Source organism: Apis florea, unplaced genomic scaffold (genome assembly GCF_048593485.1).
Source record: "Apis florea isolate Af1SG1 unplaced genomic scaffold, ASM4859348v1 contig_3802_pilon, whole genome shotgun sequence".
In the NCBI taxonomy this organism is placed as follows: Eukaryota; Metazoa; Arthropoda; class Insecta; order Hymenoptera; family Apidae; genus Apis; species Apis florea.
This window is the reverse complement of record NW_028256863.1, coordinates 2,768,289-2,787,678: the sequence shown is the minus strand read 5'-3', so window position 1 is coordinate 2,787,678 and position 19,390 is coordinate 2,768,289. Positions and strand designations below refer to the sequence as shown.

The 19,390-nt window shown below is 41.7% G+C and overlaps 1 protein-coding gene across 1 annotated transcript; it reads right to left on the bottom strand.

Moving 5' to 3' along the window:
- Window positions 1-3,991: 3,991 nt before the first annotated feature.
- yki (Transcriptional coactivator yki) lies at window positions 3,992-19,165 on the bottom strand. Its single transcript, XM_003697281.4, has 6 exons — window positions 17,811-19,165; window positions 9,060-9,283; window positions 8,744-8,934; window positions 8,485-8,671; window positions 8,215-8,300; window positions 3,992-8,137 (listed from the first exon to the last, which is right to left on the bottom strand). The coding sequence occupies exons 1-6, from the start codon at window positions 18,440-18,442 to the stop codon at window positions 8,042-8,044; spliced, it is 1,416 nt and encodes a 471-aa protein (XP_003697329.1). The 5' UTR covers window positions 18,443-19,165; the 3' UTR covers window positions 3,992-8,041.
- Between the last annotated feature and the right edge of the window lie 225 nt (window positions 19,166-19,390).

Below are 19,390 nucleotides of genomic sequence, written 5' to 3'. Positions count from 1 at the left end.
AACGGGCGGGTAATCCGCGCCTCGTTACAACGGATTACAACAACACCGCTGGAGATATTTCAAGCATTATCGTTTCTGGTAATCGGATTTTCCGTTTCCACCAGGAAACCACGTGTATCTCTGATCATTTTCATTTATACATAGGCTTCTTTTTTTCTTTTTTTTTTTTGTATCGACTGGCGAGGGGCAAGCCGGCCCTCAAAGGGCGGAGCATGGGGCCACTGCACCCTCCTGGCACCCCAAGCTAGAGGGGTGGACAAGCGGGGTGGAAAAGAGGGGTCGTGCGGTGGTCAAGGCGCACGCGTTAATTCCGGCCACTTTTCAAACATGTTCTGACCATGCTGCGTTTCTTTTTCTCTCTCCTCTTTCTTCCTCTTTTCCGCGTACAATTTTCTTACATATTTTTAACAATCCTTAAAATTGTTTCCATTCTAAATAATATTTTATGGCCTATGGTAAAAAAAGAAATTAAAAGGAAACGTTGGACGTTAACGGAGAGACGAGTTTTCAAATTTATTTGTAACCATTAATTGTCCTTTAAAAGAGAACCACGATCACTTTCTCATTCGTTCGAGAAATTTTTCTTCTTTCTTCCACAACTATTAGAATCACCTTGACGTTCGAAGTAATTTGAATCCCTTATGAGCGAATTCTCTGAAAATCCGCAAAAAGGGGACGCCCACCGGTCTAAAACTCTCTTCCTTTCTCCTTTTCCTCCCTTTTTTTTTTCTTCTTTTTTTTCCCCTTCTTCTTCTTCTTCTCCTTCTTCTTCCCTCTCCTCCCGTCTTTTTGTTACGCTGCCTCGACACACGATACGACCCCAAGCGCGTGCTTTCCCCGTGATTTCCGCTTTCCGCCTCAGCTGCGCCTCTCCTACCCTATTTATAGAGCCATTTTACGTATATATCCGAGAATCTTGAAAGGAACACGCGGAACTCGGCGCGCGCGCGCCAAGGTACTACCCGCCACTAAATTTCCTGCTGGATTCCTGGAGGCACACGCGTCGCCTTCACAGACCGGGCGTTCCTCCTCCACCACTTATTACGCATTAATCGCCGACCTAAGCTCCTCGACTGTCAGCGAGGATTACCGCTCGCCTCCTCAAACCCGGTTAACCGACCTTGAAGAACAATCTTCCTTTCGATCGTCGTCGATTCGTCGTTGTATCTAAAAAAATAAATTCGCTCGATCGATCTGTTAACTGTTATGTTATGTTACGTCATTTATTTATTTTAATTTTTAACACGCGAACGTTGATTGTAAATTTTCGTTTCGAAAAAAGTTTTTGTTGTAACAAATTAATTAATCAAAATGTCCCTCTTTAGATAACGTTAAGCGAACGTGTTAATAAATAATTTTTTGAAATGAAATTATACGATCGAACGAGTTAAGATGGATTGGTTAGAAAGGATTGGAATAATTAATTTCGAATATTTAATTTCTTAATCTCTGTATAAAAATTGTTCACAAATCGTAGCCGGTTGGACAAACTTTTTCTCCCGTCCTTCCGATGAGAGAAATTTGTGCAGATCACGACGATGAAGAAGCGATGCCGGAATGACGTTTAAATGGAAATCCTCGACAAAGGATCGAAAAACGGTGGCCGTTTTAAGAACGCGTTTTAATACAGTGTACCGACAGGAGGGCCGTGAAAAGTGGCGTGGAGGAAAAGGAAAAATGCGGATAAAAAAAAAAAAAAAGGAGAGAAGTCCCCCGTTGGAAACGAAATCCGCGTGGCACGGGACGAGCGATCGATCTGCAACGTCATCCTTCGATTGTTGCCAGCCAATGGACGCCGACATATGCGCCGGCTCCTTAACGAGCCGCACATTTTTCCGGAAAATCGTATTGTGCAAACTGATTCCTTGCGAAACATCGATTCACATCAGCTGCATCCGTCACAATAAATAAAACGATAAAATAATGAACCTGATAAGTAGAATCGAGAATTCTGTAATAAAATAAAGATAACAGACTCGTTAATAACAAAGGAGAAGGGATTGTTATATACACTTGTAAAATAAAAAGAGCAAACAAGTGTTTTTCTTGATGGGATGGCTCGAAAGGGTGAAATAGATTTCAACAAGGGGGACGATTATAAAGTCCCCTTCGGTGAATGGATGAACCTGTTGCTGGGAGGGATGTTTTAATTTTTTCTTTACGCGCAGCATCGATCTCGCATTACAACCCGCTTGGTACAATGGGTATCAACCTGTTGAGAGAAGGGGAGTTTTTTTTTCTTTCTTTCTTTTTTTTTTTCTGCTTGTATTAGACGTGCTATAGGGGATTTTTTTCCATCGAGTTTTTACGATCCACAAAAAACCACCCTACATCGGATCGCTCGGGTGCAAGTGCAGCTACCTGCGAATCGTACGAAAGATTGGCGATAAATGGTTTTATTATGTATCACGACAAATGTGTTTTTCTTTTTCTTTTTTTTTTTTTTTTTTTTTTTCCATTCTAATATTCCCCTCCCCTCGAAGAAAAGATAGGATTTATTTTATAGCGTAAAAAAAAGAAAAAGAAAAAATCCTTTCCTCGAATCCTTTCTCGAATTTTTTCGAAACAAGGAAAGATAATCCTATCTTCGAGTTTGCAGTTTTTCCAGCGTTACGACGAATCCGCCATAAGTCGCACATCCTTCACGGTGAAAATTTTTGTCGTCGAATAAAAAAAACATTCCTGGGAGTATAACCTTTTACCGTTACATCGCAAAAAGCTCGTGCTCCCGGAAAATGCTTTCACCTCTCGTCTCACGAGGGAAGGTACGAGGGAGGAGCCCAAAAGGAGTTTGTCCATTTTGCGCGGACAAGCTTTTGAAAGGCACACTTAAAAAACTGCGGGCGCGGACAATTCGAGGCTCTGAATACTTTCCATTGCTGAAAGGATGCGCAAAGAAAGGGTTGAAAAAGGCCAGGTATCCAGTCGCTAATCTTCGTCCGGCCCACGCGGCCGTTTTTTTCACCGCCACTATTTCGACAGGGGATCATCATTTTTTGTTCACCGCACAAATTTGACCAATTTTTTTCTTTCTTTCTTTTTTTTTTTTTTTTCTTTGTGAAAAAACAAAAATTCGAAACCAAAAATTCTGGTTGTTTAATAGAAAATCTAGAAGAAGGGATAGGAAGAATTCTCCACTTGGTATTGGAACGGTGTAGTAATAACGGTGTTTAACATTCGTTCATTAAAAGTATCTTTTTATCTTGTGGATCAATCTCTTATACTTTAATCGGTACGTGTGCAAGGAGCTCGACTCTATCGACATTGTTCCGAATAATCCTAGCTTCGTTAAGTATCGAGGGAGACGAGGGAGGAATACATAAATAGGGAACGGCATTTGGAATGATCGAACGCATTTGGAAGAATCCATAAAAATACTCGTGGAGCGTGCGGGACGTCATGGGGTTCGTGGCCACCCTCGCAAACTGCCGTCTTTCCTTCCCCATCGCCGTTCACAAACCCACCCCTTGCCAAATCAGAAATCTGCCGCTTCCATCTCGTCCCAGAAGCGATGGCTGATGCCCAGGATCCGAGGTACATATATATATATATATATATATATCCGTGGAAAAAGAAACACGGGCATTTCTCTCATTTTCGTCGATCGATCATCTCGGCTGCGAAACGAGGCGGCCGCCTCGATGACTAACAACAATGGCGGGCGCAAGGACGCTGGCTTAGAGAAAAACGAGTGACTGAGACTGCGGAGATGCCTCCGCAATTTGCGTGGGACGACTGGTAGGTAAATGGGACATACCGATCGAGATTGACTAACGTCCGTATAAGGTGGGTAGTGGTTACGTCATATGGCGAGGGAATAACGTGGGATTTAACCCTTTCGAGATTTGAATTTTTCCTTTCGAAATGAGTACACGACGCGCGCATATTTCTCAAACGTGAGAAACGCTTACTTTGGAGCTCGGATAATCTTGAAAGGGTATATATATAAAACGAAAGAAACGAAAAATTAGGAGTGAAGAATGAACATCGATTGTCAGTACGTAAGTAAACAATATATTTATCATTATCGTTATTACTAAGGCACTTGTTACCGATATAAAAATGTATACGTCACAAATTATTGCCAATGAGCATATTTAAATACTGATATTAAACAACTAATTGCTTCTCGTAGTAGTATGTATAATCTCAGATATTATGGATGCGTCACCCACGGGGAGTTTGAAGACTTGTTTTCATTTTTTATTTTCGGTTATTCGATTGTTGTTAACAAACGATTTTCCATTATCGTGAAATAACACAATTCTCTCTCTCTCTCTCTCTCTCTCTCTCTCTCTCTCTCTCTCTCTCTCTCTCTCTCTCTCTCTCTCTCTCTCTCTCTTGCGTTAAAATTGAAAGGCACTTTGCAAGAGGTATCTCCACCTCCACGCGATGCTCCCCCGCCCCTGAACGTAACAACTAAAAATTGAGTTTAGACTAAAAGCAAGATACGGTATGGTAATATTAATATTATCGTTAACTAGCAATAAAAATAATACATTAAATGTATCTGACCTGACACGCCTGGAAGCTATCGCATCGAGAGTAATGCATGTATCATGTAATACGGTTAGATCACATGATCCTCGTTAACGATGGTAACTTTCCTGGATCGCGCACAAAAAAAAAAAAAAGAGAAATAGATCTTCGCGTTTCGCGTATAAACTTCGCATTACAATCGGATATAATAACCATTATAACAGAAAACATAGTAGACATCGTAGATAAAAGTAATAAATTTTTTTGTGCTTCTTAAAAATAATCATAATCATATATATATATTTTTGTGTATATATATATACAAATGCATACTACTTAATTAAAGTGTGTTTCAAAACTGTTTTGATATAAATCTTCTTAAACTAAACAGTGCCTTCGTTTATTTTATAATCGTTTAACGTCCGTCTAATATAACAATAATATAATTTTTGCACAGAAACCTTCGTCGATAAAATAGTTAATAATAAAATATTTTCGCCCTATAATATGATTATTAATAATAGATAGATAATGACATAATAAGCATCATCAATCAGGTCTACTGTGTTTTATGTTTGCTACACGTTGCTACTATACATAGCGATCGCTTTCCAAGTTTTCAGTCGAATAATACAGATAGTAACACAAATATCGAATGAATATTACATGATCGTTTTATTACTTCATTAAAAAATAAAGAGGTCGAATACTCGCGCTACTCGCACGGCTAGCAGAAAGAAAGATGAAACCAGGCGTGCGAATAACTACAAAAGAAAAAAATCTAATTTGCATCTCCGAAACTTTTCCTTACTACGGGAAAAGGCAGGAGAGCTTACAATTCCGATTGTTCCTCCCGTTTTCTTCCGATTTTTTTTCTTTCTTTCTTTCTTTCTTTTTTTTTTTTCTAATTTCTTAATGAAACATTACATGATGTTCGATGGACAATCGCGGTTGGCAGACGTAACTGCGACGATTCAATAACAATGAATATTCCATGATCAACAAGGAAAGTTTAACAAGATAATATTTTGATTACTTGAGAAAAATGAAACTGTTTTTCTCCCTTTTCTTTTCTTTCTTTCTTTCTTTCTTTCTTTCTTTTTTTTTTTTTTTTCCGTTTCTTTTTAACTAACTGAAATAAAAACGTAAAATATGGAATAAATCAGTCGGATAAAATTCGATGATTGCGTGATCGTTATCACTGGGGTACGGAACTTATCAACGTTATCGCCGCATTATTTCGGACTAACAATAGAAAGTTACGTCAACCTCCGTTTCCTCTGTTCTTTATTTTTTTCTTTTTCTTTTTTTCTTCTTTTTTTTTTCCTTTTTTTTTCTTTTTTTTTTCTTTTTTTTTCTTTTTTTTCTTTTTTTTTTATGACGTATGTATTACACTTAAGCTGCCATGTAACTAAATATACGTGTACGCACGTTGTCTCCTCTTTACCGTGTCGCTTTGATTATTCGTTAATAACCATTACTACAGGTTGTTTCACGAGAAACAACGTAGACAAAGTACAAGATTAACGGCCTCTTTTTTTTTTTTCTTCTTTTTCTTCTTCTTTCAACGTTCTTTCTTGCTCCCAAAAGCAGAGGGAAGGAAGAACGGGAAAAATCCTTAAGGCTAAAGATATTTAAAGATAATCTATAAATATCATATACTCTCCTTTTGTAATCTCCATTATATAACTGTATGTAGTATAAAACGTAAGAGAATTTTACAATCTAACAGTGATTTCAAAATACCAATAACTGCAATTCGTAACAAGTATAGACTTTATATATAAAAAAAATATATATATTCATTTTGTGTTCCCCTTCTTCAAAGTATTTAAAAGGGTCTAAAAACGTGTTTGTCTATTTTAACAATTACCACATGTTCATTCATAAACATCTCGTATGGACGGTTATTGCTTTAAAAAATGACGATCAGTATCGCCGTTCTAATCGATTGCAATGAAAAGGCACTTCGTTTAAGCATATCGCTTGTAAAATAGTCTGAGCATTATCGACACTCGATTGTAGTGTATATGTATGTGTATATATATACCGTGTATATACATATGCTTATACGTACGTATATATATATATACATATACTTACATTCGACACACGATTCGAAGAAATCTGTTTCGAACCTGAATCATACACGTAACACGATTTACTCCATATGTCAACTTCAAAGTATAGACAAGTGTGTCCGTGTGTTAAAAATGCTTCGATACTTTTAGACGCTGCCGTTGCTTCCGTAAATATTGTATAAAGATCACCGCTACATGAATCGACGAATATTCGAATAAAAATATCGTTTATCGAACATCATACCCTCTTCTCTCTCTCTCTCTCTCTCTCTCTCTCTCTCTTTTCCCTTTATCCTCCTTCTACACATTTTCATAATAATTGCACTTATTTCTCATTTCATCGTTTCACGATCTTTCAATACACGTTGAAATCCCGTGAGCACATACGGATATGATGTTTTTTTCCCTTTTTCTGTTTTCTTTTCTTTTAAATTTATTAAATTACACGCGAGATCGATGATCCTAAAAAAAAAAAAAAAAAAAAAAAAAAAAAAAAAAAAATCTGATATGTCATGATATCAGATTTTTGTTGTATACCAACGTGATATAAATATAATTAAACAACAATTTACTTGTCTACTCCATACTATCGGGAAGTATATCGAGCTTTTTCCTTCCATTACGCTCTCCCTTCGTTAACCCGAGCACATTAAATATTTATTACCCATAATATTCAGTCCTTTCTCTTGCTCCCTTTCCGTACAATATAGTGCTTTAGTATAGAAATACAAACTTATATACAAAATGTTGGGGACAAACGCACTCATACACGCATACAAACATACGAACACTCAAATACTCTAATAACAAGAGAGAAAGAGAAAGGATCCGAATACGTTCTTCATTTACATACAAGATGTCCTAAAAATCTCGAAATACAATATCAAAGATCGTGTTCTTTATTCGATTCCAACAGGTGGCAAAAAAAGATGAAAAATAAACTAGTTCCACCGGAAGCCTCAATGATTAATTACGGCCTGCTCAACATTCTCAAAAAAATTTCTTCGGGAAGACTCGACAAGCTTGCCATGAACACTAGATTTTAAGGCTTCGAATTCATCATTTTTTACCATCTTTTGTCGTTCAACAAACGCGTCAAATAACAAGAAATTCACGGTATAGAATTCAATAAAAAGTACGATCGTCCGCATGATTGTCAACATTTCTAGGGCACCCTGCGAATGTTGCTGTATACACGTTCGTATATACGTTGAGCATAACGCGTTGTAATTAAGGCTCCATTTCTACTTAAACTTTAAATTTTTTTCTCGTTCACGTGCGTTCTTTTTTTCTTTTTTTTCTTCTTTTCTATGGAATAGTCGTTACTTTATTGGTAAGATCCTCTAGAATCATTCCATTCGGTTTAGACGTATTGAAATTGCAATTTTTTTTTCTTTTTTCTTTTTTTTTTTTTTTCTTTCTTTTGTAACGAATCAATTTCATAAATTGCTTGCCTGTCATAGACAATTTCCTCCTCCATACTACAGCCACGTCAGCACGTTTTCAGGTTTTGTCGTATTAGGGTTTATCAACGATTGCACATCGTCCAAAATATCGCTACTAAAATCTTCGCTCAGCTAAAAACAAAGTTTACAAGAAGAGATTACGAAACACTCTATAATTGCTTTTAAATATATTCAATTCGAATAGGTACCTGTAACGATGGAACAAGATCATCGGTCGAATCGATATTATCGCTCAGAGTAGAAAGATCCGGGGTCTCCATGGGTGCGCCACCATCTGTTAAAAAAGAAAAAAAAAAAAAAACAAAAGAAGGCTTTTAACACTGATAAATAATCGTTGCAATTGGAACGAATCCAAAGTTTATGGAAAAATGTTTAAACCAATTATCCTTATCGCTATATTACGTACGTGTATATATATATATATATATATGGATACTAAATATGGAACAACATCTTACCGCTTGTACCATCCATATTATCGTCGATATTTGCAAGAAAATCTTCCGGTGTGTGAGGAAGGGAATAAGCAGAACCAAGGCCCAGACCACTGTCCGCGCTTTCCTGGCGTGCGTGTTGCTCGTTGATTCCCGATAAAAATGGGTCCATAGCGGCATCGGTAGTGCTTTGTCGAAGCATTAGCTCTTGCTACAAGTGAAAAATATCGCACGTTAATATCAGGAAAGGACAGAAGCGATCGAACGAAGTCGAGTAATTTACCTGACGTATAATTTCCTGTTGCCGTTGTTTGAGACGCTCGCGTTCCATTTGTAGCGACTGGAGGCGAAGTTTCTGTTGACACGCTTGCAATGTTTGATTATTCTGAATACCACCACCTGTAGGTTGTTGCTGTTGAAGCCAATTTTGCGGTAACATCGCACCCGAGGTTGGGGCCCTTTGAAGATGAGTGGCTGAAACGATTAATTGCTCGTTCAATATCCGAATAAAAAGAGAAGAACCTTAAAAGAGACTGAAGAGATTCTATTGGAAACGATCGCAAACGCCTACGCGATATCGATCAGAAGAAGAAACTTACGGATTCTTGGATCGAACCACGAAGTGGTGCGTGTCTGATGATTAATGAAGTAGATTTCTCCTTCGGGAGTACGCGCTTGTTCCCATCCGTCGGGCAATGGACCTAGAGAATTGGTAGCGCCGGTCGAGGATTTTCCATTGTCGACGGCGGCGGCCACAGCCGCCACGTTCGCTGCCGCCGCTGTTTTTCGTGGATCTTCCCATGTCGTGGTTCGCGTCAGGTGGCTGGAAAATAAAATTATAACACATTTAGACGTGGTGCTATTTTGTACGTATAGCGTGGCTCCGTGCAGAAACTGAATACGCCACGGCACGTACAGTTATCCACATATAGTAGGCGCATTCTAAAAATAGTTCCATTCAAAAGACGACGCGAAGGAGTAACAGCAGGCGCCTAGCGGTAGTTAGCACACGAGTTTTAACGTCTCGAATAAAATGTATTTCACGAAATTTTTCCTCTTTGAAAGGCGCGCTTTATTCCCTTCCCTTCCGTCGATTCGTCGTGTCGGTGAATCGTGTCGAAGAATCGAGAAACAGGGAAGGAGGAACGAAATGCGCGTTCGAAGACATCATATCGTATTTTAAAGCGTTTTCGCGGAAACAGACGCGGTGTTTTTGCGTACGAATGAACCTGAACTCGACACAAATTTTTCACAAGTTACAATTTCCCTTCTTCTTCTTCTTCTTCTTCTTCTTCTTCTATGGGATTGAAAACGGATCGTTGAAAATAACGTAGCTTCGAAGTCGAATTTAATTAATTTCTCGTTGCGTAGAGGAGAGGATCGTGGTTAATTAAATCGCAAATCGCATACATTTAACCACGCGACGCGGTTAGGAGACGGGGACGAGGATAGGAAGCCACGTCGTTTAGTTCGAAACGACTTTAGTTGCACGAAAACACTACGCGTCTCTCGGTCGACAAAAATAGCGGCTAATGGCTGTGATTTGCCGATCCCGTCGTCTTCCCTCTATCTAACGTATTTACCTTACTCACGTGTCATTTTTCAACCGGGTGGAAGACCGGAAAACGCTATACCGTGCACCACCGTTTCTTATTTACCTTCGTGAAACGAATACCTTTGCGAACCGGCTACCTTGCCTGACTCCAAAGAAATTTTAGACAACGAACGGACGAACATGCGCCACGCTTAATACGACACCCGTGTGCTCCAACATCGAAATTTTCCGAGCGAACGACCATGCATCACCCGTATAATACATACCTATCCGATCCACCTGCGTGGCAAATTTTTCGCGTTTTCGCAACGAATTTCTCCGATAATAATTCCCGAAAAATCGTTCACCAAGTTCGTACTGCGTTTACCGCAGTATCGGAGACGGTTCCCAACAACAATTCACACGTTTGTTGAATCAGCTCGGGCGGGGCAAAGAGAGCAAAAGAGAGAGTGAGCGCTGGCTTCTTCTCTCAATATTTTGGCAAAAGTGTCACCCGTTTGCATTCCACGCACGATGACTTAATGCGTTTCGTTTAAACGATCAACGGGGGACATAAACAAGTTGTTTAAATCGGCACCGGTATCGTGCACACACACACACACGGTTCGCGGTATTTTCGAGCGAGAAACAAATCTTCTTACACGGTTAATAATACCCGCGGAACAGAACCACGTTTCACGTAATTTTAACATTAAGAGCATTATCCAATCGGGGATATGTATCCGATCGACCGTGTTAAGCTGAATCTCGTCGTTTCCCGAGATCCAGCCATCGAACAACACCCGCGGGATAAGAGGAATGAGAGGAGAGGAAAAAAAAGAAAGAAAGAAATAAAAAACCATCTCCCATAACAACGATGCCCCCTTTATGAAACAATTCATCATCGTGCGAAGAAAATCCCTCTTCTCCATTTTTGGAATAAGGAATAATTATAATTATCACTTTTCCTTCGTACGATCCTATCGAGGATGACGCCTTTCTTTACCGCCGGCTCCCCACCCCGACACTCATCCGTCCCGTCTCGATCGACTCGAGAGAAGCACACCTTTCCCCCGTTGCTTGGAAAAATAACAGGAAAATCGTACGGCCGAGCCGAGGGGAGGGGAGGGGAGGAGAGGAGAGGAGACGGGGGAGGGAGGGGAGGGGGGAAGGAGAGAAATAAATTGAAAATCTATCTCCGGGATGCGTGATCGGTGGCATAGCAGAATACAGAACGGCGGTGTGTTCCAAAAGCTACATGTCGCGGGTCTCTCCGGGAGCGGTTGGATTCGTTCCAAGAGAGTTCGAAGTAGAGAAGGAGAAAGAGAGGGAGGGGAGGGGAGGGCTAGGTGGAGAGGCAAGGGTAGAGAAGGGAAAGAAGCGAGAGAAGAGGAAAAGAGGGAGAGGTAAGCAAGCAGGCAGGCAAGCAGGCAGGCAAGCAAGCAAGCAAGCAAGCAAGCAAGCAAGCAAGCAAGCAAGCAGGCAGGCTAGCAGGCGAACAGGCAACCAGGCAGGCAGGCAGGCAGCTCGAGAGCATTGGAGAATTACAAGAGGGTTTCTGTGTGGCGCACAGCATACGGACTACGATGTATTTTTACTCCGGACATCACGGCGCCGGACAACTCGTAAATAGACACTCTCGCACCGACGCTCTCTTTCGCTTGCCTGCTCTTCTCTCCCGTCGTCGTCTTCGTCGTCGTCTTCGTCGTCGTCTTGGTCGTTGTCGTGGTCGTCGTCTTGGTCGCCGTCGTGCGGTTCGCGTTGCTCCCTCCCCCTCCCTCCCCCTCCCCCTCCTTCGAAAAACCTATCCTCGAGAGGAAGAGAGAAGAGAGAGAGAGAGAGAGAGAGAGAAACGACAACCGATCTCCTAGCTCCTCGATTTTATCATCGAAACGACCTCCAAACGCGCCCTTTTAATGGCCTGTGAGAACGAATAAAGCGCCACGAGATATACGTGTGCTATACGTATTTCCCTTTATCCTCTTCCTCTTTCTTTCTTTTTTTTCTTTCTAGAGCATCGGATTGTCTCAGCTCGAAAATCGGGCGATCAAAACAGGGAGGGACGTAATATTTCTTGTTTTTACCGGCCGATACTGCTAGATACAGCGTATAGGAGAAAGCAAAGGCCTCTTTGAATGAACAGAGCTACGCGTCAGAGACACGACGCGCAGCGTATCAATTGAGAATCTTCGCTTCGGGAGAGTATAAATTAAACGTAGCGCGCGAAACATCGCCGTCACACCGTGCACCAGCAGAACACGAATAAATACGTAGCGATATTTACCGGCCAATTAACGCGCTGTAAATGATAATTAACGAAATTGTCTGGGAAAAATTTCGCCGTTATCTAAATCGGAAACACACCTTTTTATTTATGCGAAAGAAATCTGCAAATAAATATCACGATGATATTAAACATTAAAACTATAGACCTTTGTCCACGAACGAAAAGATTATGAAAGAATATCGAATGTATCGTAAAAAAAAAAAAAAAAAAAAAATAACTCCTTTACGACTTTCGATTCGATCGAGAATTGCTTGATATCCATCTTCAAATTCGGGGGAGGGGAGGGGGGAAGAAAAAACTCTTTGAAGTGACTCTTACGTTCGTTCGAAAGGCGATGGAAGAAGAAAAAGAAATAGGAATCGAAGGAAGCGGCGAGAGCAAGGCGAACCGAGGAGGACACCTCGGTTCGCCTTGAACTTTCGATACATTCGAGGTATTCCCGGAGATTTGTCCTCCTATCCGGCGTTCGCGACTCGAGATTCTCTCGTCTACAGGTGTGTCGGGGTCTTTAGCCTCCCCGAGAGTGGGCCGAGTAAAAAGGCCCGAGATCCTTATGCGAGAATACGCCTTAACGTTTATAACACGTTTGCGGAAAAGAGCACGACCTACTCCCTCCGTATAAAACGCCGATTACTATAAACGCGGCATAATACGTACGATGCAACTGTTACGCTCGCGTCCGCGCGCACGCACACGCGCGTCCAAGTAAATGCTACACGGTACGTCGTAATACAAATAGATCGAACGTGACGCGCGCGTAAAATAAAGTCTGCCGTGTGTCGTTTATCTCGCGTTTTTAGTTCTCCTCGCGTCACGAATGTGTTATTTATCGTTCCGTACCTTTCGCTTATCGAGAGGAACGTCTTTCGAGACGCGGCACGCCAAACGAGAAACGGATTATTCCCGTTCGACACGGTGCGGAAAACGTGGTCGTTTCACGCAGCAATCACCGCATAGTTTCTTCTCGAATTTCTCGAACAGCCTTTCGTCTCTCTCTCTCTCTCTCTCTCTTCTTTTTCTTCTCGAGATAAAAGGTTTGTCGAGGTGAGGACACGACGAGATAAAAACGAACGAAAATATCGGGGCATGAAATATCGGGAAAAATTGAAGCGCGTGTCCGCGTTGTCGAACTGACCCTGAGAACGCAACAGGATGCCGATGTCGCGCAGGCGCGCGCGCGCGAGTCCAACTTTCACTGCATTCGAAAATGCATATGTACTAAACGTCCTCGAAATGAATTTACGAGGAAAACGGCTCTGATATATGTCGCGGCGTTCCACTCCGCTCACGGATCACCTCTCCTCGTGCCCGTTATCGACGAGTTTGCGAAAGATTCGCATTACTTCTCGCTGTAACACAAGGAAGTAGTCGCGAATCAATTGCCATTTACGTTTCACCCGCTTACGTTTTATGCTCCCCGTGCATTATTCGACTCTTTGGCCTAACTGCGTAGAAACAACGATCGACAAAACATTTCGATTTTCAAACAACATTCGATCACGCGAGAAAATGCATATCGGGTAAAGATCAAGATAGCGGAAAGACTCGTGCGAAATATGCGCAATAGCCGCCAAGCTGTTTCCCGATAGATTCGTTCTGACTAATGCGAACAACCTATTTTCCAATCTCGTCGTATCCATTTATTAATCCGCTCGTGGATGATTCGATTTTTGATTCGAATTCTCGACGAGTGCGAAAAGTCTGGAAAGAAATTTGGCAAAATTCGGCGGGCATGCTTTAATGGAAAGAGAGGAATAACATAGTTTGGCAAAGAGGCTCGGCAAACGAGATCCGTAGGAGCGAATAAACGGCGAGCCGAGCGAATTCCACTGGTAAAATGTGACTCTGCTCGTGACTAATGTTTCGTCAAATGATACAGTTGGCGGAAAACCTTGGATGCCTGCTCGTCGTGTCTCGTGTGTTCACCTGGCGGTGAAACGTGTTTCTCGAGCTGGCAAGACCTTTCGTTCCGAGGCACGCGTCTACACGCCTCGCGTTTAAACGAACGAACGAACGAACGAGCGAGCGAACGAATGCGCATCGCCCGTCTCTTTACCCGCGTCGAAGAGGGAACAGGCCATGCCGAAGGACTGTTTACGTCCTCTCGATGAAAAGGAGAAGAGAGAGAGAGAGAGAGAGAAAGGAAAGGAAAGGAAAAAAAAAAAAAGAAAAAAAAAATTCCCTCCGGCTGGTTCGCAAAGTCGTTTCGTTTCGTCGGAATACAGTTGCTCCTCCTCGCTAGTATGTAATACGCGAGCCTAGCTAACGGGACCCAAGTATAACATTATACGGCGAGGTAACGAGCAATCTGCCCGCCAACCGCGGCAAACTAAAACTCCGAGGAAAAAAATTGTACGTGCTCTCTAGAGAAATTTTCTCTCAATTCTCATTTTTTCGTGAAAATTCAGTGGTAATCATGCGTCAATCGACAAAGGCGCAATGAGTAATAATTCTTTTTTCTTTTTTTCGCGTTATTTTCTCGCGAAAATATATATACCGTACCTAGAATGCAAGAGAGGAAACGGTGACGGAGAATGAGAGACGGAAAAGAGAGAGACACTTCCTAGAAGGGTTTCAAGAAATCAGTTTGTTCCCGGCTCGAATCACGTTTCAATTACGCAAATTAGATTCTAATAAGTCCCGCTTCTGGATAAGATCCAAAAGCTCGAAGAGACGGAGCAGAGGTAATTGGACGAACGGCGCGAGAGAAGAGGAATAACAGAGAGAAGACACGGGTGCCGTCACGGCAGTCATTACTGCATAATACAACAACCATGCGTCTCTCGGTTGGCTGCACTTCTTTTACCATCGGCCATTACCGACCAACTCTCCTCGCGGCCGCTGTGTGTTACGTCTATCGGGGGAATGCCACGATTTTTCTCCTTCCACGCACGACAATTCAAAGTATTACTGGTCCATGATTACGATAATCAACGATTAAACGATATTTACACGTAAAGAATAGTCACGAATCGGAAACACGAACCTGCTGAAAACGATCAACTAATGTCGATATCTAGTGATTTTATTGCTGAATAATTGCTCGTTGAGTCGCTTCTCTCTTTTCTTTACTTTTTTATTCCGTTTCCAGCATCGCAAATGGACAATATCTAATCTAACCGATTTCAGAAGCTTCGGTGTTATGGAAACATAGATTAAAATTTCGCACGATTTCGAATGGTAACGCGATCGACAAGCAAATGAGCGAGGAAACTCGATTTTTAGTGAAAAACACGAATACGGTTGTGAACGGTTTTACAAAACTGGAATTGGCTGTGGAGAACGGCGACGTAGTAGAAATTACGGGCAGTAGAGATCGGCAGAATAGATTGCCTAATTACGTTTTTACGTAACATTTCGGTACGACTCCAGGTAGTTCGAGAAATGGATTAAGGACGTTTCGTTATGGAGCGATTAAATAACGATTAATGGAAAAACAGGCTGCTCATTGAAAATGAACGTCAAACATTATTTGAAAATTGTTCGATATTCATTGTACGATAATTATCGATGTGTTTTACGACTTTCACGATGGTATCTCGAGCAAAGGTTCGTCACGCGGCGACGTCGATCCGAGTTTCACACGGTGGAATCGTGGAACGTAAATGGAAACGTAATTTCCCTGAAAGAAATTCCTCTTAAACGGAATGAAACCGCGACGATCTTGGCGATACCGCTTTCGAGCTTGCTGAGTGTCGTTTATCGAGAAACCGATATTTTCAAGGTAGGGGCATAGATAGATTTCCTTGAACCGATTGTTTTCACGAAACGATGCTTTAAATTTTGAATGAGAGAAAAAAAGGATTTCCGACGTTAAGTCGGAAAATTTGGAATACGAAGAATCGAGGAAAGGGATGCTTTGAATGAACGCAGTTCTCGGTATTCGACTAAAAATCGACCCTGGCTAAAGTGTTCTCACGATTTTTAGCGGCAGGTAGAATTTGCAGGTGAAACAGAAATAAACGGTTCTAACCTCAGGTAAATCCCTCTGAAAGAAGATGCATACATACAAAAGGACGAAGAAACTTCTCGAGTTTTTTCCATCTTCTCTGTGAATCGTTTCTCTCGCGTTAGCAAATAAATAAAAGAAAAAGAAAAAAAGAAAATACTTGGAAACGAGACGAAGAACAATACCAGAGAATGCGAATGAAAGCCCTTTTCAATCGGCTTTCAGAAAGGCGAACATTCAAGAGGAGACACGATGAATATTTATAAAAGTACAGGTGTATATATATATATATATATAAACGAGAATCCCTTCGTCTGCAGGTACGTATACTCGTTATCGACGGTGAAACATATCGATTATCAACCCGGGGATATCTCGACGTGACATCAACTACTCGATCAACGAAATCGTAATCGGACATCAAAGCAAACAAGGAGGAAAGTGTAACGCGGTCGATCGATCGACACTCGAAGGAAAACACGTGAACTCGAAGAAATCGAAGGAGGTGATACACGACGATTGTTTAATCTTTCCAATTCTTATATATACCTTCGATAAACGATCGATAAACGAATACATACGAAACGAAATACGTTTTTAAAAAGGGAACGAACGATTTTGACGATTATTATTTAAAACTTCTTCTCTTCTGTCTGTTTCGAGCGTCAAAAAACTCGTGAAAGATTGGAAATTAGACGCGACGATTCGAAAAGAGAGAGACGTCCGAGTCGGTGAAAGACAGGTGGGTGGAAGGAGACGAACGAGGCGACAAAGCATACGAGGAGCGTTTCCCACGACAGGTGACACGTGGGAATCCTAGTGACGGTGCAGGTGGATCAGGTTAAACGAGCGAGATGGAAGAGAAACTTGGGGAAGGGACTGGAGGTATCGAGTAGGCGGCACGAGATTGACAAGGAGATCCGAGCAAAGAGAAAGATGAGGAAACGGGATGGCGGGGACAACGAGGATACATGACGAACCGCTCGCGGTGGGGAGAGACGGCTGAGAAATGGAGGAACGAAGAAACAACGATGAGTAAGACGAGGTGGTGATAAAGACAGTAACGGCCTTGAGGTATGTGGGACCCCAACACGGCGAAAATACGAAGCAGTAGTCGCGTATACAGCGGTGAATTGCTCCGATCCGAAGTAGGATCGTTTATTCTAGATAGGAACCATTTGGAAATGAGTCAATTACATTGTGAAATCGCTAAGAAAATGTCAGATCGATGCCGGTATTCCCTTCCTATTTTCTCGTTCTCGTGTAATGCCCTAAGAGGATCGAGCAACATGAAACTTACGTTTATAGAGGAAACCTTAAGAGCGTTAACGAGGATTCCGTTGATCTTAACCAACCAGATTTCATAGACATCTTCGAAAAATTTCCAGAAATCGATGAAAATATCTATATGTATCGATGTAAAAAAAACGAATGAAATGGGCGGGAACGTAAAAACAGGATGGTATAGGAGAGGGGGGAAGGAGCAGAGAGAGAGAGAGAGAGAGAGACAGAAAGTTAGAAAAAAATAAAATATGAGAAAAAAAAAAAAAAGGGAAAAAATAGAAGAAAAGTAGACTCACTTGAGGAAGTAGATTTGTCCCTCGGGGGTGCGCGCCTGTTCCCATCCATGCGGCAGGGGACCTAGGTCGTCGACCGTACTGATGACGTCGTAGCTGCGTTGCTTCTGGTGATGATGGTGACGCGCGTGCGGTTGAGGCGCGTGCTGAGGCGCCTGCTGAGCCGAGGCGTAGGTTTGCTGAAGAGAAGCCGGGCTGCTGTGGGCGCGAGGATGAGCTACGGTAAGGCCAGCCGCGGCCGCACCTGCGGCGTTTGATCCGCTACCAGCGCTATTTCCACTTCCACCAGTAGCCGCACCTGCTGCTCCGGTAGCCGGTGTACCAGTCGCGTTTCCACCGGGTGTTGGCCCACCGCCGCCGACCGCTGCCGCTGCGGCCGCGGCTGCTGTACCGAACGCCGAATCTGCCGAATTCTCCCGGGAATGCGAGATCGAGGGACTTTTGCTACCCGTCGACGGTGGATTAAAGAAGGAATCTGGTAGATTGCGCATGCGCAATGGTACTTGCAGCGGACGCTTCGAGTCTGGCTTCAGGACGCTGTCGAATAGCGCCTGTAGATCCGATTCGGAGTTTTGATCGATCCTTACCACGAGATTACTCTTCGACAACTGGTCCACGTCCTGGTTCAGCGCCATTTTGGATCACGCACTCTAACGCGCTTCGTGTGTGTCTTTCTCTCGCCCTGTCGTCTCTCTCCTCGTGTGTCCTGTACACTCTGGCTACCTTTCGTTCTTCTTTATTTCCGTCTCTCTTCCTCTTCTTCCACCGTTCTTTCTTTCCTTCTTTTCTTCTTTTCTCCTTTCCGTCTTCTCGCCTATTCTATCTCGTTCCTATCGTTTCCTGTCTAACTACCACAAGGTCCCCTCGTAACCGGTGCCTTCGACAATACCCTCCAATTTCTCGACGAGTAACGTCTCCTCCACCTCTTACCGCGATATCGCGCACCAGGAGAAATCGACTCGTTTTGCTAGCCGGCCGTCTAGCAAACGAGTGCTAGCGTTCACCGTGCGTGGACACGCGATTACGTGCAGGGCCTAGAAACTCTCGTGTGCTCAAGCGATGCTCAGCTTTCCGCTCCCTCTGTTGTTCGTTACTTGTACTATATATATGCTGGCGGTATTTTCAAAATTCTTAACACAATTAATACATATTTTCAATTAATATAACTTTTTTATCTATCTTATCTTTAAGTTAAAATAATAATTTAATAAAATAATAACTACTATTATTATTTGCTATTAATCGATTTAAAAGATTCGATGAATAAAAAAATTAAGAAATTTATAGATTTTATTATAAGATTAATAAATTATAAATGTATAATATATTTTTATTAATAATAATTTTTTATCATATTTTTGAAACTTCTTATTAATTAATTTCATTTCTATTGATCAATTTATTTTTGCCTGATTCGATCGAAAATTCGATATAATTCTAAAAAATTGGATTCATATTTTTTGATTCGGTGTCATTTCAGTCTGTTTCACACTATAAAATACTGATTTCTTTTTTTTATTTAAACATCAAGTTTAATTTCATTAACAATAACAAAAATGAAAAATATAAATACATTTTTAAAT